The sequence below is a fragment of the Marmota marmota genome, unplaced genomic scaffold (assembly GCF_001458135.2).
Source record: "Marmota marmota marmota unplaced genomic scaffold, marMar, whole genome shotgun sequence".
Taxonomy (NCBI): Eukaryota; Metazoa; Chordata; class Mammalia; order Rodentia; family Sciuridae; genus Marmota; species Marmota marmota.
In genome coordinates, this window is record NW_026000153.1 from 6468206 (window position 1) to 6495082 (window position 26877).

The 26877-nt window shown below is 44.7% G+C and overlaps 1 protein-coding gene across 1 annotated transcript in view; it reads left to right on the forward strand.

Moving 5' to 3' along the window:
* The window catches only part of Wipf3 (WAS/WASL interacting protein family member 3), an 87724-nt gene that overhangs the window by 52977 nt on the left and 7870 nt on the right, over positions 1 to 26877 (forward strand). Inside the window, exons 3-7 of the mRNA XM_015490077.2 lie at positions 8043 to 8175; positions 10527 to 10658; positions 13746 to 14495; positions 17640 to 17789; positions 18605 to 18706. Coding sequence (XP_015345563.1) covers positions 8043 to 8175; positions 10527 to 10658; positions 13746 to 14495; positions 17640 to 17789; positions 18605 to 18706 — 1267 coding nt within the window. The remainder of the gene's footprint in view (positions 1 to 8042; positions 8176 to 10526; positions 10659 to 13745; positions 14496 to 17639; positions 17790 to 18604; positions 18707 to 26877) is intronic.

Consider the following 26877-nt stretch of genomic DNA (forward strand, 5'->3'; position numbering starts at 1 on the left):
AGGAGGAAAAGTTTACCAGTTTCAGAGGTCTCAGTCCATAGACAACAGGTTCCATTCCTCGGGGCTCCAGGTGAGGCAGGGACATCATGGTGGAAGAGTGTGGTGGAGGGAAGTTGCTCATGTGATGATCAGAAAGCAGAGAGAGACTCCACTTGCCAGATAAAAATATATACCCCAAAGCCAGGTCCCCAGTGACCTACCTCCTCTAGCCATACCCTACCCTCTTTCAGTTTCCACGCAGTCAATCCCATCATGGCATTAATTCATTGAGTTAAGGCTCTTGTAACCCAAGCATTTCTCCTCTAAACCTCTTGCACTGTCTCACACATGAGCTTTTGGGGTACACCTCACACCCAAACCATAATACATCCCCTTGTTAATTCCCTTCCCCAGACTCCAAAACTACCTCTGTGTCCACACTAAAGTAGAAGAGGAGGTGGGTCCTCCCAAAAGCTTGGTTACTTCAAATGAAAGAGGGGACAGAGCCATAGGTATCTCTGAGGGTTCAAACTTGGATGAATGAGGAAGGCATTTAGCAAAAATGAGAATGCTGGTGCTGTCAGCTAGAATTAAAGACAGTGGTGTTATTTCATTAATTTGCAAATTAATCAGCTGGGAGTGATTCTTTCTTTCTTTTTCTTTTTTCTTTTTTTTTTTTGGAGGGGGGGTAGCACTTTTTGTCTAAAGTAAAAAGAAAATATAAAGGAAACCTCACCAGTTTTTGAGATTCTGTTCAAACTATTAATTATTTATTATCTTTTCCTCATATTGTACCTTGACTCCTAGCCTCAGGCTTTTTTTAAATTTATTTTTTAATTTTTGAATTAATGAGGTTGTTCTTTGCAGGTCCAGTATGGGGTTTTTTTTAAACCAAATTTTACTCATAATTTAAAATTTAGACTTAAAAACCTGGGAACATTGCCACCATTGAAAACGAGAGTGATGACAAATTGAATTCTCACTTGCAGGGATAGAGTGGCCAAGGAATAGAAAGTGAGAGGACCATCTGGAAGAACCTGGGCTGTGAGATGCCCTCCCAGGACAGCAGCTTCTTCTCCCACACCTGCATGTTGTGTGGGAGCCGTCGGTTGTCAGAGCCAAAGATCCAGGGTTAAGGCCTACATGGAATTCATGTCAACAAATACTGATAGATTGCTCATGTAGTTAAAAAGAAAAGAAAAGCTGTCTTCTCTCATAATAGAAAGTGGCTTAGATCCTACTCTCAAAAACAAGAGACAAATATGTAAAGGCTGTAATATTGGACAAGATGTAAATAGTGTCATAGAGAGTTACAAATGATGTGCTTTGGCAGTAGGAAAAGTCTAATTGAGGAAGTTGAAAAAAAAAAAAAAGTCTTCGTAAACTGTTCTTGCTGTGTAGCTTACAAGGGAGGTAAAAGGTTTGTGAAATATGGCAGGGCTATGGTGAGGGCATTCCCAGAAGAGATAGGAGCCTGAGCACAGGCTGCAAGGCAGGAAACAAGAAACACTGGAACAATCTAGAATGGAGGCCTATCTCAGCCTGGGAAGGCTACTTGGGGCAGTATGACTGGATTCCTCCTTTCAGTTAAGAGTGGAGAGCCACAAGGGCATTTTGTGAAGGGAAATCAGGTGATTAGTGCTTTAAAGATGACCCTCTGAAGGTAATCTCAAAGGTGGATTGAGATTCTAGTTTTAGAGGCCAGCTAAGAAGCTTGGATCTAGAAAATAAATTATAACACACACACACACACACACACATACACACACACACACAAACCTATATATACCCACAAATATATATAAATGTGTATATGTCTATATACCATATAAACACACACATATGGAATAGCACACATACACATTCGTACACACATATGTACATATACTCTCTGAGAACAAGATCCTGGCAGTCTAACCCCTATGGCCCCTGGCCCAGTCAACACTCATATCTTAAATATTATTGGGTTACATCAATAACTAAGTAGTTTTCTCCTGATTTCTATTAACCATCATTCAAGTCCCCTCTCTCCAGAAGTCTCCATGAACTATTTATAAATTCATTTTATCATTTAAAACTAACAACCACCACATGAATTTAAAGACGTGTTTTTGTCTGGTATCCAACCCACCACCTATATGTTTATTGCCTTTCTGAATCTATAGCTCTGCAATAGTTGAATCTCTAATCCCTGCCTCTAAACCTGGCCTTGCTGGCCTTGTATATACATGTCAAATCCCATTGCCACACTCCTTCATTTCTACTCTTCTCATCTTTGACATTCATTCTCCTACTTTTCTAATTATTCCCTATTGAAGGGACCTTGAACTCATATTGGAATTTAAATTGCTAAAAATAAGTGATTAAATTTATCACCATAAGTGTAGTTTGTATCTAGAAAAGGATCGCCAAACTCTTTATAACACTACTTTATAGCACTAGTTGAAAAAATGCTATCATTCATAGGTACACGAAGGGTAGAAAGAGAAAATGGGGGTCAAGTCCAGCCAGTGACGTTAAGGGAGGACTTTGCTTGTGCTATTCTGAGTGAGGTGAAAAGCCATTGCAGGGCATGAGTCGGGTGACGTGACCCAGAGAGCAGATGCTCTGCTGGGGGCAAGAGTTCCTCCCAGAGCATAGACAGGGTTCTTACCTGGCCTTCCTGGATCCACCGACTCCTTGGAAGACTGCCAAGAGATAAGTGTGAAAAGAGCAAAGAGCACAGCTTGTTCAAGCCAAGTTCTGTAGGTGAATTCCAGTGTAGAATGGAAAGTGTGGACTGGTCCCTAAAGGCCTATGCAGTATGAGGGGATTTGAATGAGTTCCTCAGAGCAGTGGGGAGCCAGAAAAGAGTGACGCAATAAATGATATGACCCTGAAAATGATCACTCTGGCTGCTTTGGAGGAGGGCAAGACAAGAGGCAGGAAGAACAGGTGGTGGACTGCAGAGGGATTGGTGGGCTTCCTTAAGGCAGCATCACGGGGATGGAGAAGAGGGGCCAGATTCCAGAGAAACCACTCAGGAAAAACGAACTTGAGTTTGGAATGGGCTGGCTGCTGGGAACGAGATAGCAAGGAGGTTGTGCCACACGTAACAATCCAAGTTGTGCCAGAGGTTGAGATAAACTTAATGGGTGGGCTTTTTTTTTTTTTTTTATGGGTGTAAAGAACAGGATCAGACTCACCTACAGCCTGCAGCCCCAGTGAAAAGCTCCTGATTCTGCTTTACCTACAGATAAGAGAAGCAACACAGCATGAGGTAGCTCTACTCACGGGCCTGTAGACACTTTGGTTTAAGACATCAGGCTTTAGAAAAGGAGGTTAAAGGGTTCATTCTTTTTGCTCATGGATTTGAATTGCAATTTGAAGTTCTAAAAATGAGACACAGAACTGTCAGATCCCAATATGCCTCATTCTTGAACAGCTTGACTTCTGCACATTTGGGACACAGGGAACATTCTGTCAGGCCCAACACAAGAGAGTTCATTTTTTTTTTCTGAAAATATTTCAATCTCTATTCTGGATCCTGGGTTCCCTGTGTTTTACATAAAGACGGTAGCAGCAGGCAGGAGACTCTGCCATTCTGGCATGTTCTTGTGATTCAGACTTGGGAATGAACTGCAAGTGCCCTGGCTGCTGACACAGGTCTGTGTCAAGTGTGAGAAGGGGTAGGCTGAGGGCTGGGTGATGAGCAGGCCACGTGCCTGGAAACCGGGCACTGCTATTAGTTTAACAGCCACCACGGAGACTGCGAGACTGAAACCATGTTAGGCTGACTGGGTTTAGATCATCTTTGAGAGCAATAACCTGCTTGATTTGGGTCAACTGGCGAGATTTTTATTAGCATGTGTCACAAAAACCAGGATCAGACAGATGCAGGAATGGCATATGGTGGCAAGGTGGCAAATAACAGGGGACGTGCATTTCAAACAGTATCGTGGCTGACTCATTTGTTGGAATGACAAGCCCTTATAAATGCAGAGACCTTATAACTTATCAAGATAAGAAGAAAGGCCCCTCGCCAATTTCATCTGACTCTTGGCTCTGTTAGTGCTGTCATTTGATGTCGGTGCTTCTAATCTTCTTACTGGCTCACTTCAGGTTTTCCATCTTTACACCAAAGGGGATGAGCTAATGTGCATATTTTGCATCTTTTCGGATCCTGGGCTATTTCTTTTGTAGCTTGTTGTAGGGAAACTGAGTGAACCAAAGCTTCGTGTGGAACCCAGTCGATCTTCATACTTAATAATGTTGTTAACATTAGTTATCTTTGAAATGATGGCTTGTTTTTGTTTTTTGGTGTAAATAGTTGCAGTGGGAAAAGTGTCCAGGCATGGCTTTCTTTCCCTTTATGATATTTTTAGTATAGTTACCAGTGATCAGGATTTGCATAGAATAAAACAGCCAGGACTCTTCCCTCCTGTTACTGCATCCCGTAACCACAGTAACAAGAATTCATAGAGTTGTAGAAGATTTTTTTGAAAAGGAAATTATGGATAAATATTAAGGATGGAGTAAGAACATATCTCATTGGGTACTATGATCTTCAATGTGAGAATGAATACATCCTCTTGTAGAAAACCTATTAAGTCCAGATATATATGGACGCCTTAGTTATGCAGTTCATAATTCTTCTGTGACTCACTGTAGAGGAGAAGGTGGAAGGATACCAGGTGAGGGGGAGCCCTCTAGAGGACAATCACCAAAGCAGACACTGGAGCAGGAAAAAACTAGAAGTAAAGGAGAAGGAATGTTAAATTTAGGGCAGATCTGAACTGATGGTGTAAAGGTAATGTGACTTGCCATGTGCTTCTGCTGATGTTGTGGTGGAGCAAAATGGTGACTTTAGCAGTTTAAGAGCTGCCAGGCTGTGGTTTTGCACACTGACCCACAGCAGCTCTACATAGTGACATTTAACCATAGAAGCTTGCAGCGGCTAGCGGGTACCTGTCACTGAAAACCACAGTAGCAGAAGCAGGAAACAAAGCAACAGGGACATAACAATCCCTTAGTGCAGTAAAAGTCCCTAAGTGTATGAGCTAAGAGTCCCTAGGCTGTTGACAAGCTTGCACCCATTTACAAAATGTAGACTGCACCCTCCAATAGAATTGCACCAACTCCCTTGCCTTGATATACCCAAAACTTGCTTATAAGGGGCTGGGGTTGTAGCTCAGTGGCAGAGCACTTGCCTCGAATGCGTGAGGCCCTGGGTTTAATCCCCAACACCACATTAAAAAAAAGTAAACAAAACTTGCTTATATACCAGTGTAAAAACCATGCTGTACTCAGGGCTCAGACTTTGAGAATTATCCCTCTGGGCTCTGGTGCTACTAATAAAGTATTGCTGCCAGTTGCTGTTGGTGTCCTGACCCTCATTTCCTGCCACAATGTAGAACATATTTATTAACAAATTGGTCATATAGCATCATCAGGGATTTTATTGATGCATGTGCTAAGTAGGTACTAAAATAAAAATCATTATTTCCACTCAGCGTAATTCACAGCCCTAACCTGCAACACCTGGGATAGGCAAGGTCAGGAAGTGGGGTGCATTGTGGTAATAAATAGGAAATTGAGGGTGAGTTGGATGAGGGGACCCCTCTCCCAGGGGTAGTGACAGGTAGGGTTTTCTCTGCATTCCAGGTGCTTCTTTAAATGGAAAAATGTGCCTTATAAACCCTGACCTGAGTTGGGCCATGAATATCATTATAACTCACTGCTGTTTATCTTATGCCCAGGAAGAAATTGATGAAGCACTTCCTCTCCTGTGTCCCTGACCATAATACACATAAGATTGTAATACCAAATTTATACCAAAAAAAATTAATACCCTCTTGGCAAGGGTTTTAGTATTTCTGTTGATCCCTTACTTATAAATAAAATGAAAGAAGAGTTTAAAAATCTTAAACTTTGCAGTGCAAAATGACTTCTGACATCAATGGTTTTAGAGGATATTTTTAGAACATGTTGTATGGGAAATATCCTGCTATCTGTGTGCAGTTAGAGATTCATAGTATACATATCTATGTGTATATCTAAATCTATCCAACCAATTAGGGTTGGGCCACTTGCTCACAGGTGCCTTAATGACCATCATTCATAAGCCCATCTCAAAAATCATGTTTATAGGAAATAAGGTCCAGACAGTGAAGCTCGTACCTGTCAAAACCAGCATAAGATTCATAACCTGAGCTTAGTCAGCTAATGAAAATATGGACTCAGCACATTTAAGCGCAAACCACAGTGGCCTTCACTTCTAGTCTGAGACACTACAGGGCCCCTGAGTTTCTAGTCAGCAAGCCTGCTTTGCCCTTTGTTGAAGAGAAAATAGTGATAGCAAGGATTTATAAATTCCAGGTACATGTCAGGGGCCCTCCTGGATCTCACATCTTCCCTGAAGACTGCTGGGCTCATACATGTGGCCATATCTGAACCCTCTGTGGTCTTCCTCTCTATGGGACTCAATGGGTGCTCTATCGTGTAATAGGTTGGCTAAACTCCCTGTGTGTCCATGACCCTGGCACATGTGCATGCCCTTGAGAGCAAGGACAATGTCTTACACCTCCTAAGTGTAGTTCACGCCTGTATTCATTCATCTGCACAGAAAATAGTTATTGAACCTATTTGAGGCCAGGTCCTGTTCTACTCTTTGAGGATATACTAATAGAGAGTCTTTGGGGTTAATGAACATAAAACTCATAGCCAGAACCATGGAAAGATAACTATAAACTTGTAGGCCCTGATAAATGTGACAGAGGAAAATGAAATATAATGCTCTAAGACAGAAGAGTTCATGATCTTATTTAAATTTGGGAGCAGAAAAGACTCCAAAATGATAATATTTAAACTGAAACCCAAAGAAACATAGTCTTTTCTTCAGTAGGGACTAGGAAGTATTTCTTGCCTTGAAAAGTGTTTAATGGTCTCTAAAGTCACATGGCATTAACGTCCTAAGTGCAGCGAATCTCCATGGCTGTGTCTCCCAGTGCAGCCTCTCCCTCCCCTTTTGCCAACTTCCCACACCTTTTATCTGGAAGGAAAGCAGTTGGATCTCAGGACTACTTGCAGAATTAGGACAAAGTTGTTCTTGCTAAGATACTTATGAAGCATTTCAGCAGTCTCTAGGACACATAAACTCAAGATGGCATGTGACCTTGATCACTGGTGTTGCAAAGTAAAAAGTATGTGGCCTTCAGGATTCAGCCCATTTAGAGTTGAATCCCAATCCCGTGACCTCCAAGAGATGATTTCATAGACTCAGTTTCTTCCTCCTGTGAAAGGGAGGACAAGGTCTCTTGAAACTCACAAGGATTCGTGAAGACTGATGTGACACATCCAGGCACAGAGCTAGCAGTCACTCAGTCACTATAGCCCTGCCCCACCTTTCTCTGAACCCTCTGGGCCCCAGTTTCTGTGGAACCCCGCGGTTCTTCTCTCTGCTCCAAAAATCACGTGAAGATTGCTATCACTTCCCTCAAAACCGCTCCCAGAGTCCAAACTGGCTTCAGTTAAGAGATGTAACAGGCCCATGATGGGCCACCTGGGCCCTAACCTTGGAAAGATGTGACCACCAAAGGACTGAGCAACACCTCAGTACTGCTCAGAGTAGTCTAGAGCCAAATGGCGCAGGAGCATCTCCCATCCACAAGGTAGGGGCAGTCTAGGATTTGGTCCAGGGGTAACCTAGGGACACCAGGTAGAGTGATCATTCAGAACCTGGAAGCAGGAAGTAGGGACGCACAGATGGAAGCCCAAGTGTGTGGGTGCAGCTTACCAGGAAGGGGGGAAAGGGGCTATGATTGAGGGCTCCTTGAGGCCTCCAGGACTTTATGCACAAGATGGGCACTTGGCTTGAGGCTTCTAAAAGAAAGAGTCCATTCTAGGCTTCAGGAAGAGAGGTGTGGGCGGGGCTGAGGCAGTCTCCAGTGATAGCTGCAGGTAACCTGGACGAGGTCAGCTTTGGGGAGGGGGTGTGGAAGTAGGAGAGCTCCCAGCAGTCAGGCCTCTCTGCTCCTCTGTGAATGTTACATGCAGTTATAGTCAAACCTCTTCTTCTTTTACAGGTCAGCACTGACACTTCAGGCTTGAGGAAGCCAGATCCGAAAGGTCGGAGTGCCCTGTTGGCTGATATCCAGCAAGGAACTCGCCTGCGAAAAGTCACACAGATCAATGACCGCAGTGCCCCACAAATCGAGAGTAAGCAAGCAGTTCAATCAGGCCTACTGCAAACCCAGGGCAGGGGCACAGGGCAGGGCACAGCCACAGTCCCCTGGCTGGGTTGCATTTGTGATGCAGGACACACCAGGCCATCTCAGACCTGCTCAGTGGACAGGCAGATGGGCAAGAGAGTGAGATGTTTTAGAGTGCATCTTCCATCACTTTTCAAAGGCTAAAAGTTAAAAAACAAAACAAAGCAAAAACCCCATGGTGGTTTAACTTTTTTATTCATTGTATAAAATACATATAACACAATTTACCAATTTTACCATTTTAAAACCTTTAGCGGCATTTACTATATCCACAATGTTGTTGGAACCATTCCCTCTAACTAGTTCCAGAACATTTTTATTACCCCAAAAAGAAAATCCTGCACTCATTAACAGTCACTCCATTCCTCCCAGCCCAGCCCCTGGCAGCCACTAACCTACTTTCTGTCTCTGTGGATGAGCTTATTCTGGTTATTTCATAGGAATGGAATCATGTCCTCTGTGGCCTTTTGGTGACTGGCTTCTCTCAGGCCAGCATTTTCAAGCTCCATCCATAATACAGTATGTGTCAGTACTTCAGCCTTCTCACACAGTTTCATCTTATGGATGTACCACATTTTGTGTGTCCATCATGGGGTAACATAAAGATCCCTTACCCTGTGCCAACATAGTCCTCAAACTTAACTATAGACGACAAAGCTCTCAACATTAAAAAAAAAAAATGGAGTTTTTGTTTTTCACAAGGAAAAAGATGTGTTCAAAATTCTATCTCACAAGATCCTATGACTGCAGCCTTCTGTCTTCCAGAACATAATAGGAGCCTGTGTGCAGGTCAGATAACTCATGTTGAATTCTGCTTCTGCCACCAGGCAAATCAAGGGGCCTCTTGTTGTTTTTTGTTGTTGTTGTTGTTTGTTTTTTGTTTTGGTACTAGGAATGAAACACAGGCTCTGCCACTGAACTACACCCCTATACACCCCAAGCCCCAGGGAACTTCTTTGAGGCTCAGTTAGCTCATCTGCAAAATGAAGGAGATAATAATACCTGCTCTTTTTTCTACAGTGGGGTAGTGTTCAGATTATGGAAGATTGAATTATTTAATAATGTAAGGTATTGGGTCTTTATATACTTTGCAATGATGTGCATGATGGTCCTAAAGCTAGTCCTAAAAACATAATTGTATCTCATATGATAACACACAAAGACACTTTTTTTGAGGGGGGCAGTACTGGGGATTGAACTCAGGGGCACTCAACCACTGAGCCACATCTCCAGCCCTATTGTGTATTTAATTATTTAGAGACAGGGACTCACTGAGTTGTGTAGCACCTCACTTTTGCTGAGGCTGGCTTAGAACACACGATCCTCCTGCCTCAGCCTCCTGAGAGGCTGGGATTACAGACATGCAGCACCACACCCAGCCAAAGACATGTTTTTAAAAAAGCATTTTCAAAATTGATTATAATATAAATTAGTTTCCATTTAGACCCACTATCTACTTGGCTACGCTCAATTAACAAATTAATCTATTTTGTTGGAACATCCACTTCATATTGACTCCAATAAGTAATGTGTATTAATACTCAGAATAATCTGTCTACTTTCAGCCACCAGTGGGCACTGTGTCCTAACTTCTCCTTGCATAATAGCTTCAGGCTATAAATACATTCTGACAGTGTTTTTTGCCTCCACTGAATATCTTTTCAGGTTCTGCAATTGGTAATCACACACATCTCAAAGGCTAGAGTTAGTGATGTCCAAGCTTTCAGGCTTCTTGTTTTACAGAAGAAGAAGTTTAGGGAATCATAGGGTGGGCCCAGTGTCTGAGAACCCAGGAGAAGGAAAATTCTGAAGCAGAAATCATTGCAGACCTTCACTTCCTGGTTGTAGTTCTGGTCAACCCCCTGTGGACAGCAAGTTAAGATGGTGCGCCGAATCAAATCCATAGGTTTTCTTTGTCTAGTCTTCCCAATGCCAAGCTGCGAATAGGACCAACTCTACACCTGCTGTGTTCAGGTTTTCTAATTTGCAGTGTACTGCTGATTCCCCATCAGCATCCAGCAAATGGGTAGAATTCAGGTCCCTTTGTTTGGTCGCCTTTCAGGGTGGTTGGCCACAAATGGTTAGCTCTTTGACAGGGCTAGAGAGGGCAGCAGACATATGTAGGCACATGAGTCTGCAGAGTATCAAGGCAGAGGGCACCTGGGGAAGATGCTGAGTGCAAGGGCGACACTGGAAAGAAGACAATGGGACACTGCTGAGACGGTGTCAAACCCCAGAGTGAGAAGGAACTGCTCGGCTCTACTCACACATCTTCACCACTTGCTCTTCTCTTTGAAGGTTCGAAAGCAAGCAACAAAGAAGGAGGAGGCTCTGCCAGCTCCCGAGGAGGAAACACACCCCCAGTCCTGGGAGATCTCTTCGCTGGTGGCTTTCCTGTGTTGCGACCAGCAGGCCAGAGGGATGTAGCAGGTAAGGAAAAGTTTGGACTAGCTACATCATAGTCTAAATCTCCTTAACTCGTGGAACCAACTGGGCAATCCACATGTGCCCAGTTGGTTCCACATGTGCCCAGGAACATGTGTTTTATAAACAGTCATGTTAGAGATCATGTATTTAGAAAGTTAAACACTGGAACTTTCTAAAGAACAGAATTGTTCATGAGGAATCTTTCAAATCATCATCCTAACTAAATTGTTGTAATAATTGAAGAGCAACTTGTATTATTTAGCAATGGTGTAATGGTTGCCCAGACAGAAGGTGCAAATCATAATAGATCATCATAATGACATCACTGTGGACTCACTAGAGATGCATGAGTTGTAATGGTTTTCATTCATTGTATCAATTAGGCATTGCTATGTAACAGAACACAGAAACTTAAGAGTTTTAAATGACCATTTATTATTTAGCCTATAATTCTGTGGGTTAGCAATGTGGAATGATCTCAGCTCTACTCCCTCAGCATCTGCAAACCTGCAGGTTAGGTAGGTGGCTTTCCTTTATCTTAGATTTCTCCTGTTTTTCCTGTCTCTGAGGCTCAGGCCTGACTCACCTCAGGCTTGACTCACAACTGGCTTGACTCACCTCAGGTCCACGTGGTCTCTCAGTCTCCAACAGGCTGCTCAAGGGCTTGTTATCATGGTGGTGGCAACGCTCCAAAATAAAAGGAAGATGTGTATAAAGTCCCTTGAGGCTTAGTCTTGGAAGCTACTGAGAAGTAACTTGGAAGGCTAGGAAGTGTTAATTCCTATCACATCCAAAGCAAGTGACAAAGATGTGGAAATAGACTTCATCTCTTGATATCATATTCAATCATTTTAAAAGGTTATGTTAATAGTCAATCATATTCAAAGATTACAGAATTAGGCATGAGAGGGTAATTGAGGCCATTACTACAATCAGTCTATTGCAGTTATGTGTGCTTTAGCGGGCACTGGATGTTTTAAAACTTTTACATTCAAATTGGGTATATATATAGTAGAAAAAAAGTGTTTTCCTACTATTGTGCTCTTTAGCCAACAAGCTGAATAAACTCCAGGGGTATCACTGACCCAGGGACTGTCAGGCTCCAAATATTCCTGGTACCTGATCCTCCACCACGTGAGCAGGAAGCAGAGGATTTTGTACTCTTAACAGACTCACTTTCAGGGTTTTTGAATCTTGGATTCACAATGGTTTCAATCATTTTAAAAGTTTGGATTGGTTATTCAAGAGTAGGCTCTGTTCTACTTTTTAAATTTATGATTCTTTTAAATTTCACTTGACAACTGGGCATCTAGGTAGACCCTGACTTATTTAGGGAGCTGCCTGGGTTTTCTGTCATCATCTCTGTGTACTATGGGAACAGGTTTCAGAACTTTTAGGCTGGATTCTCTGTGCTGATCCCTGCCCTAGACATCATATAAAATATAGATCTTGTCCCTGGAAAGACCAGGTAGGGCTTTCTACTCCTGGGCATAGGCAGCCAGCTGTTCTGGCCCCTGAAATTAAGTTAATTCCTCACGACAAAGATATGTCTTCCAGAATCTCCTCAAAGAAAATCTTCAGTACAGGGATGACATCACCACCTGCCTTAAGAACAACCAAGCTCTAGTAGTATTGCCCAGGTGACTGTCACATCATAGCCAGAGGGCCACCAGTGCGAAAACCCAGATACCATACTCCTGCCCACTTATCTTCTTCCCCCAGGGGCACTTCTTCTATGCCTTTGGCCTGGCTTTTGACATCAAGTCCTTCAGGAATGATTTGTAACCAGTTTGGGAAAACTCTGGAAATTCATATGGGATGAAAAACCCCAGAACCCCTCAATAGACACTGGAGTTTATAATCTGAAACAAAAGCTGCCCCTATGCTGCAGCACTCAGGAAGTTGTATGTGTGAGAAGCAAGCATTTTTTCAAGTGTTTTCCACATATTGCCATATAAAATATAGGGGTAGTGAAATAGGGGAAAGTGTGTTCCCCAGAACTCCTTTAAGGGAGGACTATATTTGGAATAAATATTTGAATATGCCTCCTGAAAGGAGAGTGACATTCCCTCTGACAGTGACCTCTCTTAAAATCATATTTAAACAATGATTGCAGAACTTCAGTGTATTAAGCAGGAAGACAAAATTTGTTTCTCCTTAGCAAGAGGCAAGGGAGGGGGAAGAAGAGAATCAGCACTGTGGTGCAAGGTTATATCAAGAGTCAGAGCTCCCTCCAAGGACCCTATATCCATCCCAATCCTCCATAAAGTTCACCAAACACAAACGAGCAATTTGTTGTTACCCCTGAGTTTAAGAGTTATTGGATTTCAATGATGTGGTTGGGCTGGGGTTGTGGCTCAGTGGTAGAGCGTTTGTCTAGCATGTATGAGGCCCTGGGTTCGATCCTAGGCACCACATGAAAATAAATAAATAAAAGTACTGTGTCCAACTACAACTAAAATATAATTTTTTTTTAAATGATGTGGTGAAAGAGACACATAGAGGATGAGAAATTCAGAGATCAGGAAAAAGTCAGCCCTTTGAAAATTAGAGTAAGTTTTTGGGAAAGAGGGCTTTGAACTTCTAGAGGCCATGTAACTAGGAGGTTCAAGGTCATTGGACCTGGAATGTGGAGGACAAGTGTTTCCCTGCTGATTTCCCTTATGTATTCAGGGAATCATGAATTTTATGTTTGCAATATAGAAACAAAGGATGTCCTTGTTCATAAAATGCTAGCAGTGAGGAAAACCTCCCTAGCCAGGTGTTTGGGCTTGGTATACCTAAGGATCCAAACTAGAGCATAAGGGCAACTGCACCTGGCGGTAATGGTGAATGAATGTGAGGGGTCTTGAGATGGGGAAGGGCACAGGTCAGAGCAGTCCTGCGTCCTGGGCTGGATATGAGAAGGCTATTGGCAGGTGAGAACAGAATAGTAAGATTAGGGTCTGACCTGGGCTTGTCTGGAAGGACAGCTCCTTGATGCTCAGAAGGACCTTGGCGCTCGTCCAGCTGGTCCCAAGCGCCACCCACGCACTTGAGCTTCTTCCTTTCTCTGTTGTTGAGCTAACCCAGAATTTGTTTCATTTCTAGGTGGCAAGACAGGGCAGGCCCCTGGTTCTCGAGCGCCTTCTCCCCGGCTTCCCACCAAAACCATTAGTGGCCCGCTTAACCCCCCTGCATCTCTCAGGCTAGGCAATGCTTCTGAGGCCCAAGGCGCTGCCAGGATAGTCCCTCCTCGCCCCAATGTGCCCGCCCCACCTCCACCTCCTCCGCCCCTACCTCCACCTCTACCACCGTCTTCCCCCACCAAGGCCTCGCTGGTGTCCCCACCCGGCCTAACGACCAAAGGGAGCTCTCCTGCCATTGCACCCACTGTCCCCTGCCCTCCTCCGCCTCCACCTCCGCCACTTCCTCCGACCCCACCCCCTCTGCCCGCGGCCTCCCTACTCAGTGACAAGGCAGTGAGGCCTCAGCTGGCCCCCTTGCACCTCCCGCCCATCCCGCCCCCGCTCCCTCTCCTCCCACCCTGTGGGTATCCAGGACTCAATGAGGAGCCTGCCAGCCCCGCCCAAGAGGTGCCAGAGCCTCCCGCCCCGCCGCCGCCGCCCCCTCCGCCGCCCCCACTCCCCCTGTATGCTTCCTGTTCGCCCAGGGCTTCGGTGCCAGAGCCTCCCTTGCCAGGCGCTAACAACAGCAGCGAAACCCCTCCCCCGCTGCCCCCCAAGTCCCCCAGCTTCCAGGCCCAACAGCAGAAGGCCAGCGCGCAGAGCTTGCCCGCACCACCTGGCCCTCTGGGACCTCAGCGGCTCCTGCAGAAGAGGAGGATCTGCAGAGGCCCAGGTAAAGCAGCCCAGTCCGCGGAACCCCGTACAAATCGTGGGATGGTTCCAATCTCAGAATCTTGTTTTAGTCCAGAGCTACTCAGTGCCTCTGGGTAGAACCTTGTCCCTCTAAGGGACTTTATTGTTGGAAGTTTTCATTTTAGAGACGCAAACCAAGGGCGAGGGGGATTGAGAGACTTGTCCCAGATCCTGCAGAAGGTAAGGGAGGGATTCTGGCCATGATCCTCTTGCCATCACTGGCTGGGACCCTGGACAACCACCTAGCTGTCTGTGCGTCCTTCTCTGTAAGATGGGGACAGCAATCTTTCTACCTCCTGGGGTTGTTGTAAAGATGGAGGCCTTGTATGTGTTGCGCTTGGAACAGGGAATAGCAAGTGAGCTCTAGAGAAGGCTTTTGTTTTTACTATGGACTTTCTATCTCCAGATCTACTCCTCGGGTGGGGCTTGTTTCCCAGCCCAGGTCTCTGGTTTAGTCTTCTCTTGAATTATTCCAGTCTGGCTCCCAGCCTGAATCTTCACTGGCCATCAGCAGATTGGATTCACATTCTGCCTTTTGGCAGGTTCTCAGCTGACTGGAGAAAACAGGGCCTGTATCTTTAGCCAAAAAGCAAAAATAATTCTTCACGTACAGAGCAGAGAGGATTGTGAATTGTTGATGGCTCATGACTTACTTCACTGGTCCCTGTAGTGGTAGACTTCATGCACTGTTGACGCCTTTCCACACAGAAGGTACCACCACACATCCACACACACCTGCATTCACACACACAACTCAAACACAACTACAAGCACTCTCTCAGCCTTACACACAAACACCCTAATAAATGCATACTCCATACACACACCCGTATACATACACAATTAACACATATACAACTCCCCACACACACATATCCATGCATATATTTTTTTTCTGTCAGTAAATCTCTTGATGCAGAGAGTTTCTTAAATGTATTTCCTTAAATTAAAAACAATGCCAGCTTATTGTGGAGCAAATAGAAATAATATCGCCTAGAGATGAAAACTGTCATTTGGATGTCATTTTCATTTTTTTCTGAATACATGTACGTTTACATGCTTAATACCACTTTGTACTTACAATTTTGTATTTTTATTTAATACTATATTAAAAGCAGTTTTGTCAAATTATTAAAATGTATAAGTAAATTTAAATGATAATGGGTACATACATTTAAGTTGATTCCCTGTTTTTGTTATTATGAATAACAGTGTAGGATTTTAGTCTATACTTTGGATATTTTTTATTTTTTTAATTAATTTTTTTTTCTTATGTGGTGCTGACGATCAAACCCAGTGGTTCACACAAGCAAGGCAAGCACTCTACCACTGAGCCACAACCTCAGCCCTATTTGGGATATTTTTTAGAGGATAGGTTCCTAAGAGAGAATTCCTAGCACAAAGGGCAAGAATATTTTTAAGACTGTTGATCAGAAGAGATAAGGTTTTAGTCATTCTTCTTTCAACTGACTGGTCACCAGGAGGCCCAGCATTGAGAGTGGTGAGCCCTTTTGCTATCTGTGATTTTAAATGTCTGTGGTGGAGTGGGAAAAAAACATGTCTTGGATTTGGAGAGTTTTGAGTTCAGATCCTGGATTCCCTACACACTCCTGTGTAATCTGATGCCAGTTACTTGGGTTTTTTGTTTTGTTTTATCTTGACTTTTTTTTTTTTTTTTTAACTCTGACAAGTAGGAATAACGACAGCACCTTTCACAGGGCATTGCTGTGACTATGCGGTGAGGGCCTGAGCATAGCTGGGGCAGCAGCCTGTTTTTTTCCTTCCTTCCTTCTCCTTTCCCACAAGGAGGGGCAAGTTCCCATCCAGAGGACGATCAGCAGTCTCTTTAGCCCTTTAGTCTCCTTGTGGGATCAAATAACTCCTAGGTGCCTAGGAAGAGAAGAGTGAGAGAAAGAAGCCTGGGACAGACCCTTTGGGCAGACCCTGCAGGGAAAGCAGGAGCTCGGAGGGCACCACTCTGCTGCTGCTGCTGCTGCTGCTAGAACCCCCACCTGCTCCAGAAGGCTTACCTGGCCTCTCCCTTGGTGTCTTTGGACGTGAAACTTGATTTCACATATAAAATGGGGGTAACTTCTACTTCAGCTTAACTTGGGAGAAGGGAAAGAAGTTGTAATTGTAAGCAACTAGCACAGGGAACAGTGGTGTACTGGCAAAGTGATGGTGGCAATGTCATTGGGGAAATAAGCAGCAGTAGGGTATATATAATGAGGAGCCAGGACACTGGGCTGTAGACTGCCAAGGGTCCCACAGAATAGCACAGGGAGAGGAAGGAGGAGCCTCTGGCCATTGACCAGGGAAGGCTTGAGGGTGTAGGTTGGATTTGAGTTGGGCCTTGGTGGTCGGGAAGGATCTAGGTTGGACCTGAAGGAGAATAAACAGATTGCAGTGCAGAAGAGCTGGTGGGGGCAGAACCCAGTGGGAGCAGAACCTGAGGGTAGGAACATGCCCCTATGACCCATTCTTCTGGCCTCCCTCTGGGCCCTCACCTAGCAACTACCTTTGCTGTTCCTATCACTCTGCAGTGGGGCCATTCCTTGGGCTGCATCATCTTTCTTTTGGGGGGGGGATACCTAGAATTGAACTCAGGAGCACTCAACCACTGAGCCACATCTCCAGTCCTATTTTGTATTATATTTAGAGATAGGGTCTCGCTGAGTTGCTTAGCACCTTGCTTTTCCTGAGGCTGGCTTTGAACTCATGATCCTCCTGCCTCAGCCTCTCAAGCTGCTGGGATTACAGGCCTGTCCTACCATGCCCAGAGGGCTGTACCATCTTATAATGAGGGTCATCATTAATATTATCACAACTATGGAGCACTTATTGTATACCACTTGACTGAAATCAACTCATTTAGTCCTCTCAACCCTAGGAGGTATAGGTCCTAGTATTCTCATTTTACGGATAAGAAAACTGAGGCACAAAGAACCTGTTATTTGTCCCAATGAGGGAACTATGATTCAATCTCAGTTTGGCTCAAGCAGTTGCCCTTTTAATCTCTATATCATATTATAGCCAGAGACCTAAATGTCTAATCTCTCACATAAAGTTATAACATCGCTGTCCCCATTCCTAACTCTGAATGCTCTGTCATCTTCCGCATAAGGGACCAGTGGTGGAAAGCTAAATCCACCTCCAGCACCTCCTGCAAGATCACCCACCACAGAGCTTTCAAGCAAGAGCCAGCAGAACCCTGCCTGGACCCCCACCCAGCAGCCCGGAGGTCAGCTACGGAATGGAAGCATGCACATCACCGGTAAGCAGGTGCACACCTGAGGGGCTGGTGCCAGTGAGGAAGTGATTTCCCCTGGCCCCTGGAGAGAGCTTATGTGCTTCCCAGTGAACTGTGGGCTCACACAGATACAGGACAGCCTACAGGGCCTGTGAAATAGGGTTTCTTTTACCACTTTCACTATAGTTCCAGGGCCTACTACTCTTAGACTTCTGACTCAGATTAGAGAACAGAAAGAAAACCAGCATTTGAATTCTCTCTTTCTGTGTATGTCTATCTCTCTCCATGGAGACTGAGAGACCAGAGTGCCAGAGAGACCAGAGTGATTTGGATAAGGGCAAGGAGTGGGTGGAAGGCCCATGAGGTAGGGGGACAATTGGAGCAAAACTATGGAAGTAGGAAGTTAAAGGCACCTGGAGTTGGATGTGACTGCAACACCTCTGCCCCCCTTCTGTGTGCTAGGCTATGGTCAGACATAAGACCCAGCTCAAAAGGCAGGAGTCAGCCCAGGAAAGGGAGACATGACCACTCCTCTTCTCTCCCCAGGAGCTCACTTCTGCCCCCTTAGGAGCTTCCTTAAGATGTTGGTTGGAGTAGTTTGGTGGGTGATGGGAAATCACTGCTGATCTCACTCTACTTCCCCTCCTCCCAGCTAAGCAGTAAAACTTGAAAGGTGGATGGATGTCTTGGGGGGAATAGCCCTTCTGTCAACACCTTTGCACAGAGCAAGCAAGCAGAACACAGTGCGTTTGCTTAGAGTGACGTGTGTTCTCCTGGAGCGACCCAACGTGGGGCCTGCCAGTAACCCAACTAAACTGTACCATTTCCCACATGTGCAGATGACTTCGAGTCTAAATTCACGTTCCATTCTGTGGAAGACTTCCCCCCTCCGGATGAATACAAACCATGCCAGAAGATTTACCCCAGCAAGGTCCCCCGAAGTAAGTACTACCTTGACAAGACTTCTGGCTTTTCCTGACACTCCTAAAGTAGGTGCTCAGTGTGTATTGATTGACCAGAGACTGCCTGCAGGGTGACATCATGATTTTACTGTTCTGCTGCAAGGATACAGTGTGTTCATACTTAAGTTTCAGAATATGTATTTGTCCTTGCATATAAGAGTTCACTTGGAGATTTTGTTTTTGTTTTTTGCACAACACCAGGGTTAACAGGCATCAGATTTGGATACCTAAATTTACCATATATCCCTCTCCTCCCGGGACTTTTTTTTTTTTTAGTTGTCAGTGGACCTTTATTTTATTTACTTATATGTGGTGCTAAGGCTCAAACCCAGGGCCTCACACATGCTAGACAAGTGCTGTCTACCACTGAGCCACAACCCAATCCCTGGGACTTTTGACTAGGAAGCTAAATGCCCCCAAACAACACTGAAATGGGATACAGAGACTTTACATGAATGTCTGGGAAAGAAATAGAATTCCCCCCAATTCAGAATTCTGACAAATCAGGCAGTGGAAAATATCCTTATGCCAATGGTTCTCAACCATGGCTGGCTACCCACTGGAATGACCTAGGAGCTTTTAAAAGACCTGAACTCCAGGCTGCCTCTTATCAAAATATCCAGGTGGGACCCAGATGTCACTATTTTTGAGAGCTGCCAGGTGATTCTGGTGTACAATCTAGGTTGAGACTTAGCCAGCCTCCTGCTGACTGAACAGTGTGGTCAGGCTCCAAGAAAGGCTTTAACTCAGCTCACCTGTTCATCCCTGAGAAGAGAGGAGGAGACTGAGGCTGAAATAACAGGGAAGTGAGAGAAAAGTGAGGGTGGGGTACTACCGCACTATGGCTGCTCACTGGTTAAATTGAGCCAATTCTTGTGCAGTGCTGAGCCAGCCGGACTGGACAAGGGGTAGTCGAAGGCAGCAGATTCAACAGTATGGGGTGAGAGTTGGATGTGTTCCTACCCTATTGCCTAAGTAAGGACCCCGTCGCACTCACCTGAGCACCCTAATGAAAAGTCATCAGAGTCCAGGGCTAGCTTGAGACCAGGAATTGGGGACCAGGTTCAGTGGCCCTGTCCTCTCAGAGGGGCCTTGGTGAGGTCCCTTCTGCAGAGGAGCAGAGGTGCTCAGCCTGCTCTGGTCAGGGCAGAGGGCTCTCAGCACCAGCCTGGGTAGAGTTCCCTCTTCTGGCTGTCGGACTGCCTGTCAGAGAGAGGGGCCTTGCGTCCTCTTTTAATCACATGTAAATACCATTTTTCTGACTTGAGAGAAAGGGAGTGGATTGTTATAAAGGCAGATGGGGGAGAAATCACATCCCTTTAGCTTTTAAAAAGACTGAAGAGCCAGCAGTTGGAGGAGGCAGGTGCTGCGCGGGTCTCACGTTCCTGCTCGGTTCAGCAAATGTGTACACACTGCCCTTGCACAGCAGGCACCCTGCAGGCACCAGAGGCTGCAGAGTAAGAAGCAAGGTCCCCACACCACCCTCTGCCATGCACACTCCTGAGAGATGAGTGAGAAGTTAACCGCCATACATGACAGTGTCTTAATGACTTGAGTGTTAGGGGCATTGAGGGGAAGGAGTAGAAGGTGGGGTCACAGTGGCCTAGAGAGAGGGCACTCTTTGCACATGCCCAGGAGAAAGCATGATAGCATGGTGCATTTAGGAACCATAAGTCCCCTATGGTACTTTAGGCATAAGGTGCCTGATTGAGTAAGGCTACACAGGCTACCATAAGTTGGGGAATGTCACTAAATAACATTCTTTTTTCATCTTATGAAATAAGCACAATAATCTTGTGAAATAAGATATCAGTATGAAGACTTAGGGGTCCCCGTTCTCATTGGGCATGACTTAGGAAGTCAGCAATGGCAGACTTCATACAGCCCATGGTGCCTGAGAATTGGAGAGCTACCTCAGCCCCACTCAGCCTGCCCAGCAGGGAGGGCACAGCTGGCAGTCTGTGCTCTATGCCTCATCGCAAGAGAAATGTTTGCCTCAGTGCCCACCTCAAAAGTAATCCCCTGCTGCTCAGAAAGGAACAGAAAAAAAAAAATGTCTGCTAAATGAACTAACATCTTACAGACAAGAAAGGGAAATTGCAATTTCAAAAATAAGGTAACTATTTTCCATTGACGTGGCATCAGTGGACATGAAATACTTTGGGAGATTCCCTCAAAATTAAATGAGCATATTCTTGCCATCCTTGTGAATCACAGGGGAGAGCCTTGTTAATGATGTTAGTGTGATCACATTTCTCCGTGCAGTTTTCCTCTCCTCGCTATTGAACTGGTTCCCCAAGATATCGGAGTCTTCATGGTCCAGGAGTCAGTGTTGTTTCTGTGAGACACATGGGTTCTCATGCTCAGGGGTGGCAGTGCTCACTGTGTCTCATCCTGCTTGTTTTCTCTCCCCTTCCTTCTGGAGCGCATGCATGCTAAAGTACACACATACCACAGTACACAAATGCCCTAATATTTAGCTTTTCCAATGGATGTATTCACTGTCTCTGCTCTGCAGTTAATGGCTATTTTTTTCCCATTGGTAGGATGTTTTTGTCTAGTTATTTAAATATTTTAGTGATGCATTAGGTTCTTCAATGAATTTAAATATAAAACATATCACCTGTGTTAGTCACTTTTCCTTTACTGTAATACAATAACCAAGATAATCAATTAAAGAGAGAAAAGACTATTTGGCTTACAATTTCAGAGGTTTCAGTCCATGGTCGACTGGCCCAGTGCTTTTGGGTTTGTGGTAAGGCAGTATCTTATGCAGATGGTGAAGCAAAGCTTGGGGCAGCCAGGGATCAAAAGAGAGAAAGAGACTAGGGTCCATAGTCCCCTTTAAGGGCACACCCCCATGACCTAAGACTTCCCACTAGATTCCACCCCTTAAAGGTCTCCACCAAACCACAGAGCGCCACAGGCCGAGGACCAAGCCTTGAAGACATGGGCCTTTGGGGGACTTTCCAGATCCAACCTATAGCATAACCCATCAATTCCTCTCCTGGGTATAGACCCAAAAGAATTTTAAGCTAGTCTTCAAACAAAGCACTACACTATGAATGCTGTGCAGAAATATTCATAGCAGCATAATTTACAATCACCAAAAAGTGGAAATGACTGATGAATTGATGGACAATGCATGATCATCCTGTAATGAGATATGATTCAGCAATAAAAAGGAATGAAGTACTGAGACATGCTAGGGCATGAATGATGCTTGAAAACATTATGCTAAGTTAAAGAAACCAAATAGGACAGCCACAATTGTAGGATCCCATTTATATGAAATGTCCAAAATAGGCAAATCCATAGAGTCAGAAAGTTAGATTAGGCATTCCAAGGACTGAGGGTTGGAAAATGGGGAGTGACGGCTAATGGGTATGGAGTTTCCTTTTGAGGTGGTGAAGATGTTTCAAACTCCAGGATACTTTTCATCTTGTAAAACTGAAATTCTACACCCATGGATTAATAACTCCATGTTTCCCTCTCCCCCCAGCCCCCCGGCCCCTGGCAAACACCATTCTACTTTCTGTCTCTATGATTTTGAGTACACTAAGTACTTCCTATAAGCAGAACCATACACTATTTGCTTTTTGTTACAGGCTGATTTCACTTAGCATGATGTCCTCAAAGTTAATTCATGTAATTTATGTCAGAATGTCCTTCCTTTTTAAGGCAGAATAATATTCCATTATATATGTATGTATACATACACACACACACATACACAAATACCACATTTTGTTTATCTATTCACTGGATGATTGGGTTCTTTCACATTTTAGCTCTTAAAAATATTTGCTGCTATGAACAGAGGTATACAAATGTCTCCTTAAGACCCTGATTGTCACAGCAAACAACTAAACCAGTTAGGGTCACTCCAGGTGAACTGGGCTGGCATGAAATAATGACACAGAAATACCTTTTTCTTTGGGTTCTATGACAGCTCTTCTGATCCAGCTCCCACAAAGGAGTTAAGGCAGGCAAGAAAGAGAAAGAGCACACCTCGAACCCAGTTTTATTGGGGAGAAGCCATTCAAATGAAGCAAGGAGTCAGGTTTCAGGGGGTCGAGTCTAGCTTCGCGATATCTCCCAGGTCAGCAGGTTGACTGACATCTTGGAAGACCACACCCATCTCATGTGCTGTGAGATGATCAAAGGCAGAACAAGCGAAAGGGACACATCTGGGCACAGCCCAGACAGAGCTGCATCGTCAGTCCAGTCCGCTTGTGTGTTCAAAATGCTCACAGCTCACACACACACAGCCCATGGCTGGCTTGCCATATCTCTACATTCCCATCAATCAAAACTAGGGGGCGCTCAACTCCTACGTGGCAGCTCCTGACACCTGATTCCAAATTCTCTGGGGTATATATCTCAAAGTAGAATGGCTGGGTTGTATGGTAATTTTTATTTTTAATTGGATGAGGAACCTCCATACCAGTTCCCATAGCAGCTCCACCATTTTACATTTTCACGAAAAGCACATAAGGGTTCCAGTTTTTCTCCGTCCTTATCAACCCTGATTTTTCAGTTGTAAATCTTAATTTCATTTCACAGTAGACAGTCTAGTGAGTGCAAAGTGATATCTCATTGAAGTCCAACTCCTCTTTGAAAAGAATTATTTTATGTTTAAAGTAAAACTTGGCCACCATTATTTCCAGGAGCTGTGCAACTTCTCCACTTGGCAGTACAATGACTTTAGCAGTATTGGGTGGATCATGTCACAGAAATTAAAAAGGATGAGATGTTCCAAAGCTGAGAGAATCCGTAGAAAAAGCACACCTCAGGGGGAGAGTAATTATTTCTGCCTTTGTAGTGGGCAGTTGGGCAGGACCCTCTGCCCCAGCGAGCGTTTTTTGGCTACTCCTGATAGTTACTGTCAGCCACAGCCCTTCATAAACTGTCTTCCAGCCTCCTACTCCTTTACCACAACTTCTGCCTTTCCTGGGCATTTCTTTATTTCTCTGAACCTGCAAAGGTGCTTTGATGTCTGTAAAATCTGTCCCTTGATCTACTCTGTCCCTGAGCCTTCTCTGCTCCTCTTTGAGCCAGCAGTGTCTCCCTGTCTCACTTCCTCTCCTCCTGTTCTCTCTCCAGCTGAGTCCTCCCAGTCCTTCTCCCCTCCCTGCCATGACAAGAGCTGCTATCAAGGCCACCAGTGGACCTCCTCCTTGCCAAATCCCATGTTCAGAGGCATCAGGGTAGTGTACAACCCCTTCTTCCAAAGCTCTTCTCCCACTTAAGATTTCCCAACAGCTCTCTCTCTCCTTTCTACTTCCCCTGATCTCTGATGGCTCCTCCATTTTTATTAATACCAAAAACCTCAGAATCATCTTCAACTTCTTTCTCTTCTCCCACATTCAACTTAGCAGTAAACTCTAGGGCATCTTCCAGTGAAATGCATCTAGAATGTGATCTCTCTCACCTCTTCTTCCACCCCAACCCTGGCCTAAGCATTTCTTTCCCAAATTACCCCAGGAACCTGCTAACAGGCTTCCCTGCTTCCCACTGTAGCACAAGTGATGTGTCTAAAGCCCCAGCCCAACCAAGCTGCCCTCTGCCCCAGAGCCTTCAGTAAATTCTCATCTTGCTCCAAATCAATGAGAAAATTTTATCATGGTTCATAAGACCTACATGAACTGTCCCTCTCCTCTTGAACCACTCTCCTCCCACCTTACTTGCTCTAACACCACCTCAATTTCTAGAACATTCAAAGCACAATTCTCCTCTGGGTTCTTTGCATCTGCTTTTCCTTTTGTATGAGACATTTTCCTCAGATAGCCACAGACTCATTCTCTACTTCCTCTGGATCAAATGTACCTGTCTATCAGCTCAGGCTGCCAAAACATAATACCATAGACTGGCTGGCTGAACAGACGTATATTTTCTCACAGTCTAGAAGCTGAAAAGATTAGGTGCTGGCTGATTCAGTTTCCTGCTTTGACAGAGGAAACTCTGTCAAAGAGTTTGAGAGCCACCTTCTCACTGTACTGACATGGCAAAGAGGAAGAACCACTTTCTAATATGAGGGCACTAATCCCATCAGGGGACCCACCCACATGACCTCATCTAACCCTGATCACCTCCCAAAAGCACATCTGCCAGTACCATCACACTGGTATTGAGATTTCCACATGTGAATTTGAGAAGGGGGGACACAGTTCAGTCCACAGCAGTACCTTATTAGACAATCCTTGACTGATGTAAAATAGTAGGTCTCTCTGGCCCATCACTTTTTATTCTCTTCACACTGTTTTTTAATGTCTTCAAGGTATTTATTGCCTGCTGACATGTGATGTGTTTGCCTGCCCCTTGTCTGTCATCCCCCGTACAGGGTAAGACCTGAATGGCAGAGAAGGCACCAATTTTATGCACTGGCCCATCTCCAGCTCTCAGAATGGAGTGAGGCATGCACTCAGTAAATACTTGTTGAAAAAAAAGGCTCACTCATGTATACATTGCTCAACCATTTATAGAATAAAAAAATTGGAAATATCACAAATCTCCATCAATGGAGTTTAAAAAATTAAAGCAGAGCCACAAAATGGAACACCAGGAAAACATTAAAACAATGTTACCAAATATTTAGCACATTGAGAAAACATCAACACCATCTTGAATGAAATAAAATAATACCAAAAAAGTACACAAAAAATAGATACGATCTATTTTTTTGTTGTTGTTGTTGTTCCGGGATTAAACCCAAGGATGCTTAACCACTGAACCACATCCCCAGCCCTTTTTTTTTTTTTTTTTTTTTTTTTTTTTTAATTTTGAGACAGGGTCTCTCTGAGTTGCTTAGGGCCTCACTAAATTGCTGTGGCTTTGAACTTGGGATCCTCCTGCCTCAGCCTCCCGAACTACTGGGATTACCATTGTGTGGCTCTGCGTCCTGCTTATGATTTAAATTTAAAAAATAAAATAAAATAAAAGTAACTTGTGTGTTGATGGAGAAAAAGAGAATTTGATCAAATAGAGGAAGAGACTAGAAATACACTAAAATATGAAGTGATTGTCACTCAGTGCTTGTCTGTGTTGTCTAAATTCTTTTGATAAATGAATACTGCTTTCAGTAATCATTGAAACTTTTAGATTGCAAATTTTGGGGAGAGAGAAGAAGATTAGCCCACCCACAGGTCCATCTACCTGTGCAGGAAGGGAGGCATGTGGCATGTAGGGTGACCGCTCTTAGCTTAGGCTTAGTCCAGAGGAGATGTGCTCAAAGGGATGACGAGTCTCCTGGGCCCACCAGTTCTATGATAGCAGTGACAGTAGGGAAGGAGAGAAAAGGCCAGATGGAAGGTTTAGATCCAATGGAACCTGTCATTCCCTTCACTTAGAGATGACGAGAAGGCCCTTTGGTGCCATCTGGCTTCATGTACAGCTGGAGAAACCAAGGCAGAGTACAGAGGCCTGCCTCTGCTGCCTGTGGTCAGGGCTAGTTCAGATCTCTGCTCCACGACCAGAGTGATCTTTGCATCTGGGCACGCTACCTCCTCACTTTCCTGCCACGGTAGACTGAGGTTGGGCAGACCGTTGGCCCTGCACTGATGGTTAGGTCTGCTCCTCACACGAGTCTGCCTTTCCTGAGCCCACCTTCCCAGCTCCCAGGAATTGCACTCCAAGGCTGGCAGAAGAGTCTCCAGGAGGCCCTGCCTTAATGGCCAGCCAAATTTCTAAATCCTTTCTGGACACTCTCCAAGTCCTACATATCTATTCTCATGTCACTTGGTTACAGAATGAATTTTTTTCCCCCTAATATGAAAATGTGGCTATGGCTGGAGAAAGATACAAGGCGAGTTTTGGTTTGCACATGAAGGAAAAAAAGGCTGAAAGCCAGCTTGGCCCTGGGTCCTGCTCCGTCAGCCCCGGCACAGACGTTCCTCTTTTAACCTCACAGTGCAGAGGAGTGTGCACCACGACTGCTGCTCCCAGTGTTCCTCAGGGCCACAGCTGCATTCGCAGGGAAGCAGAGCCCTCGGTTTGCAGGAGATCGCAGCAAAGGCAGCAAGCAGCGTTCACTCCGTGGGCTCTGCCAGTGCAGTAGGGGCTGGATGGAGATGGGGAAGAGATGTAAAAAGATTTTTACTCTGAGCTCCAGTACCAAAAGTTTGAAAACTGTAGTTTGGATGAATATGAAA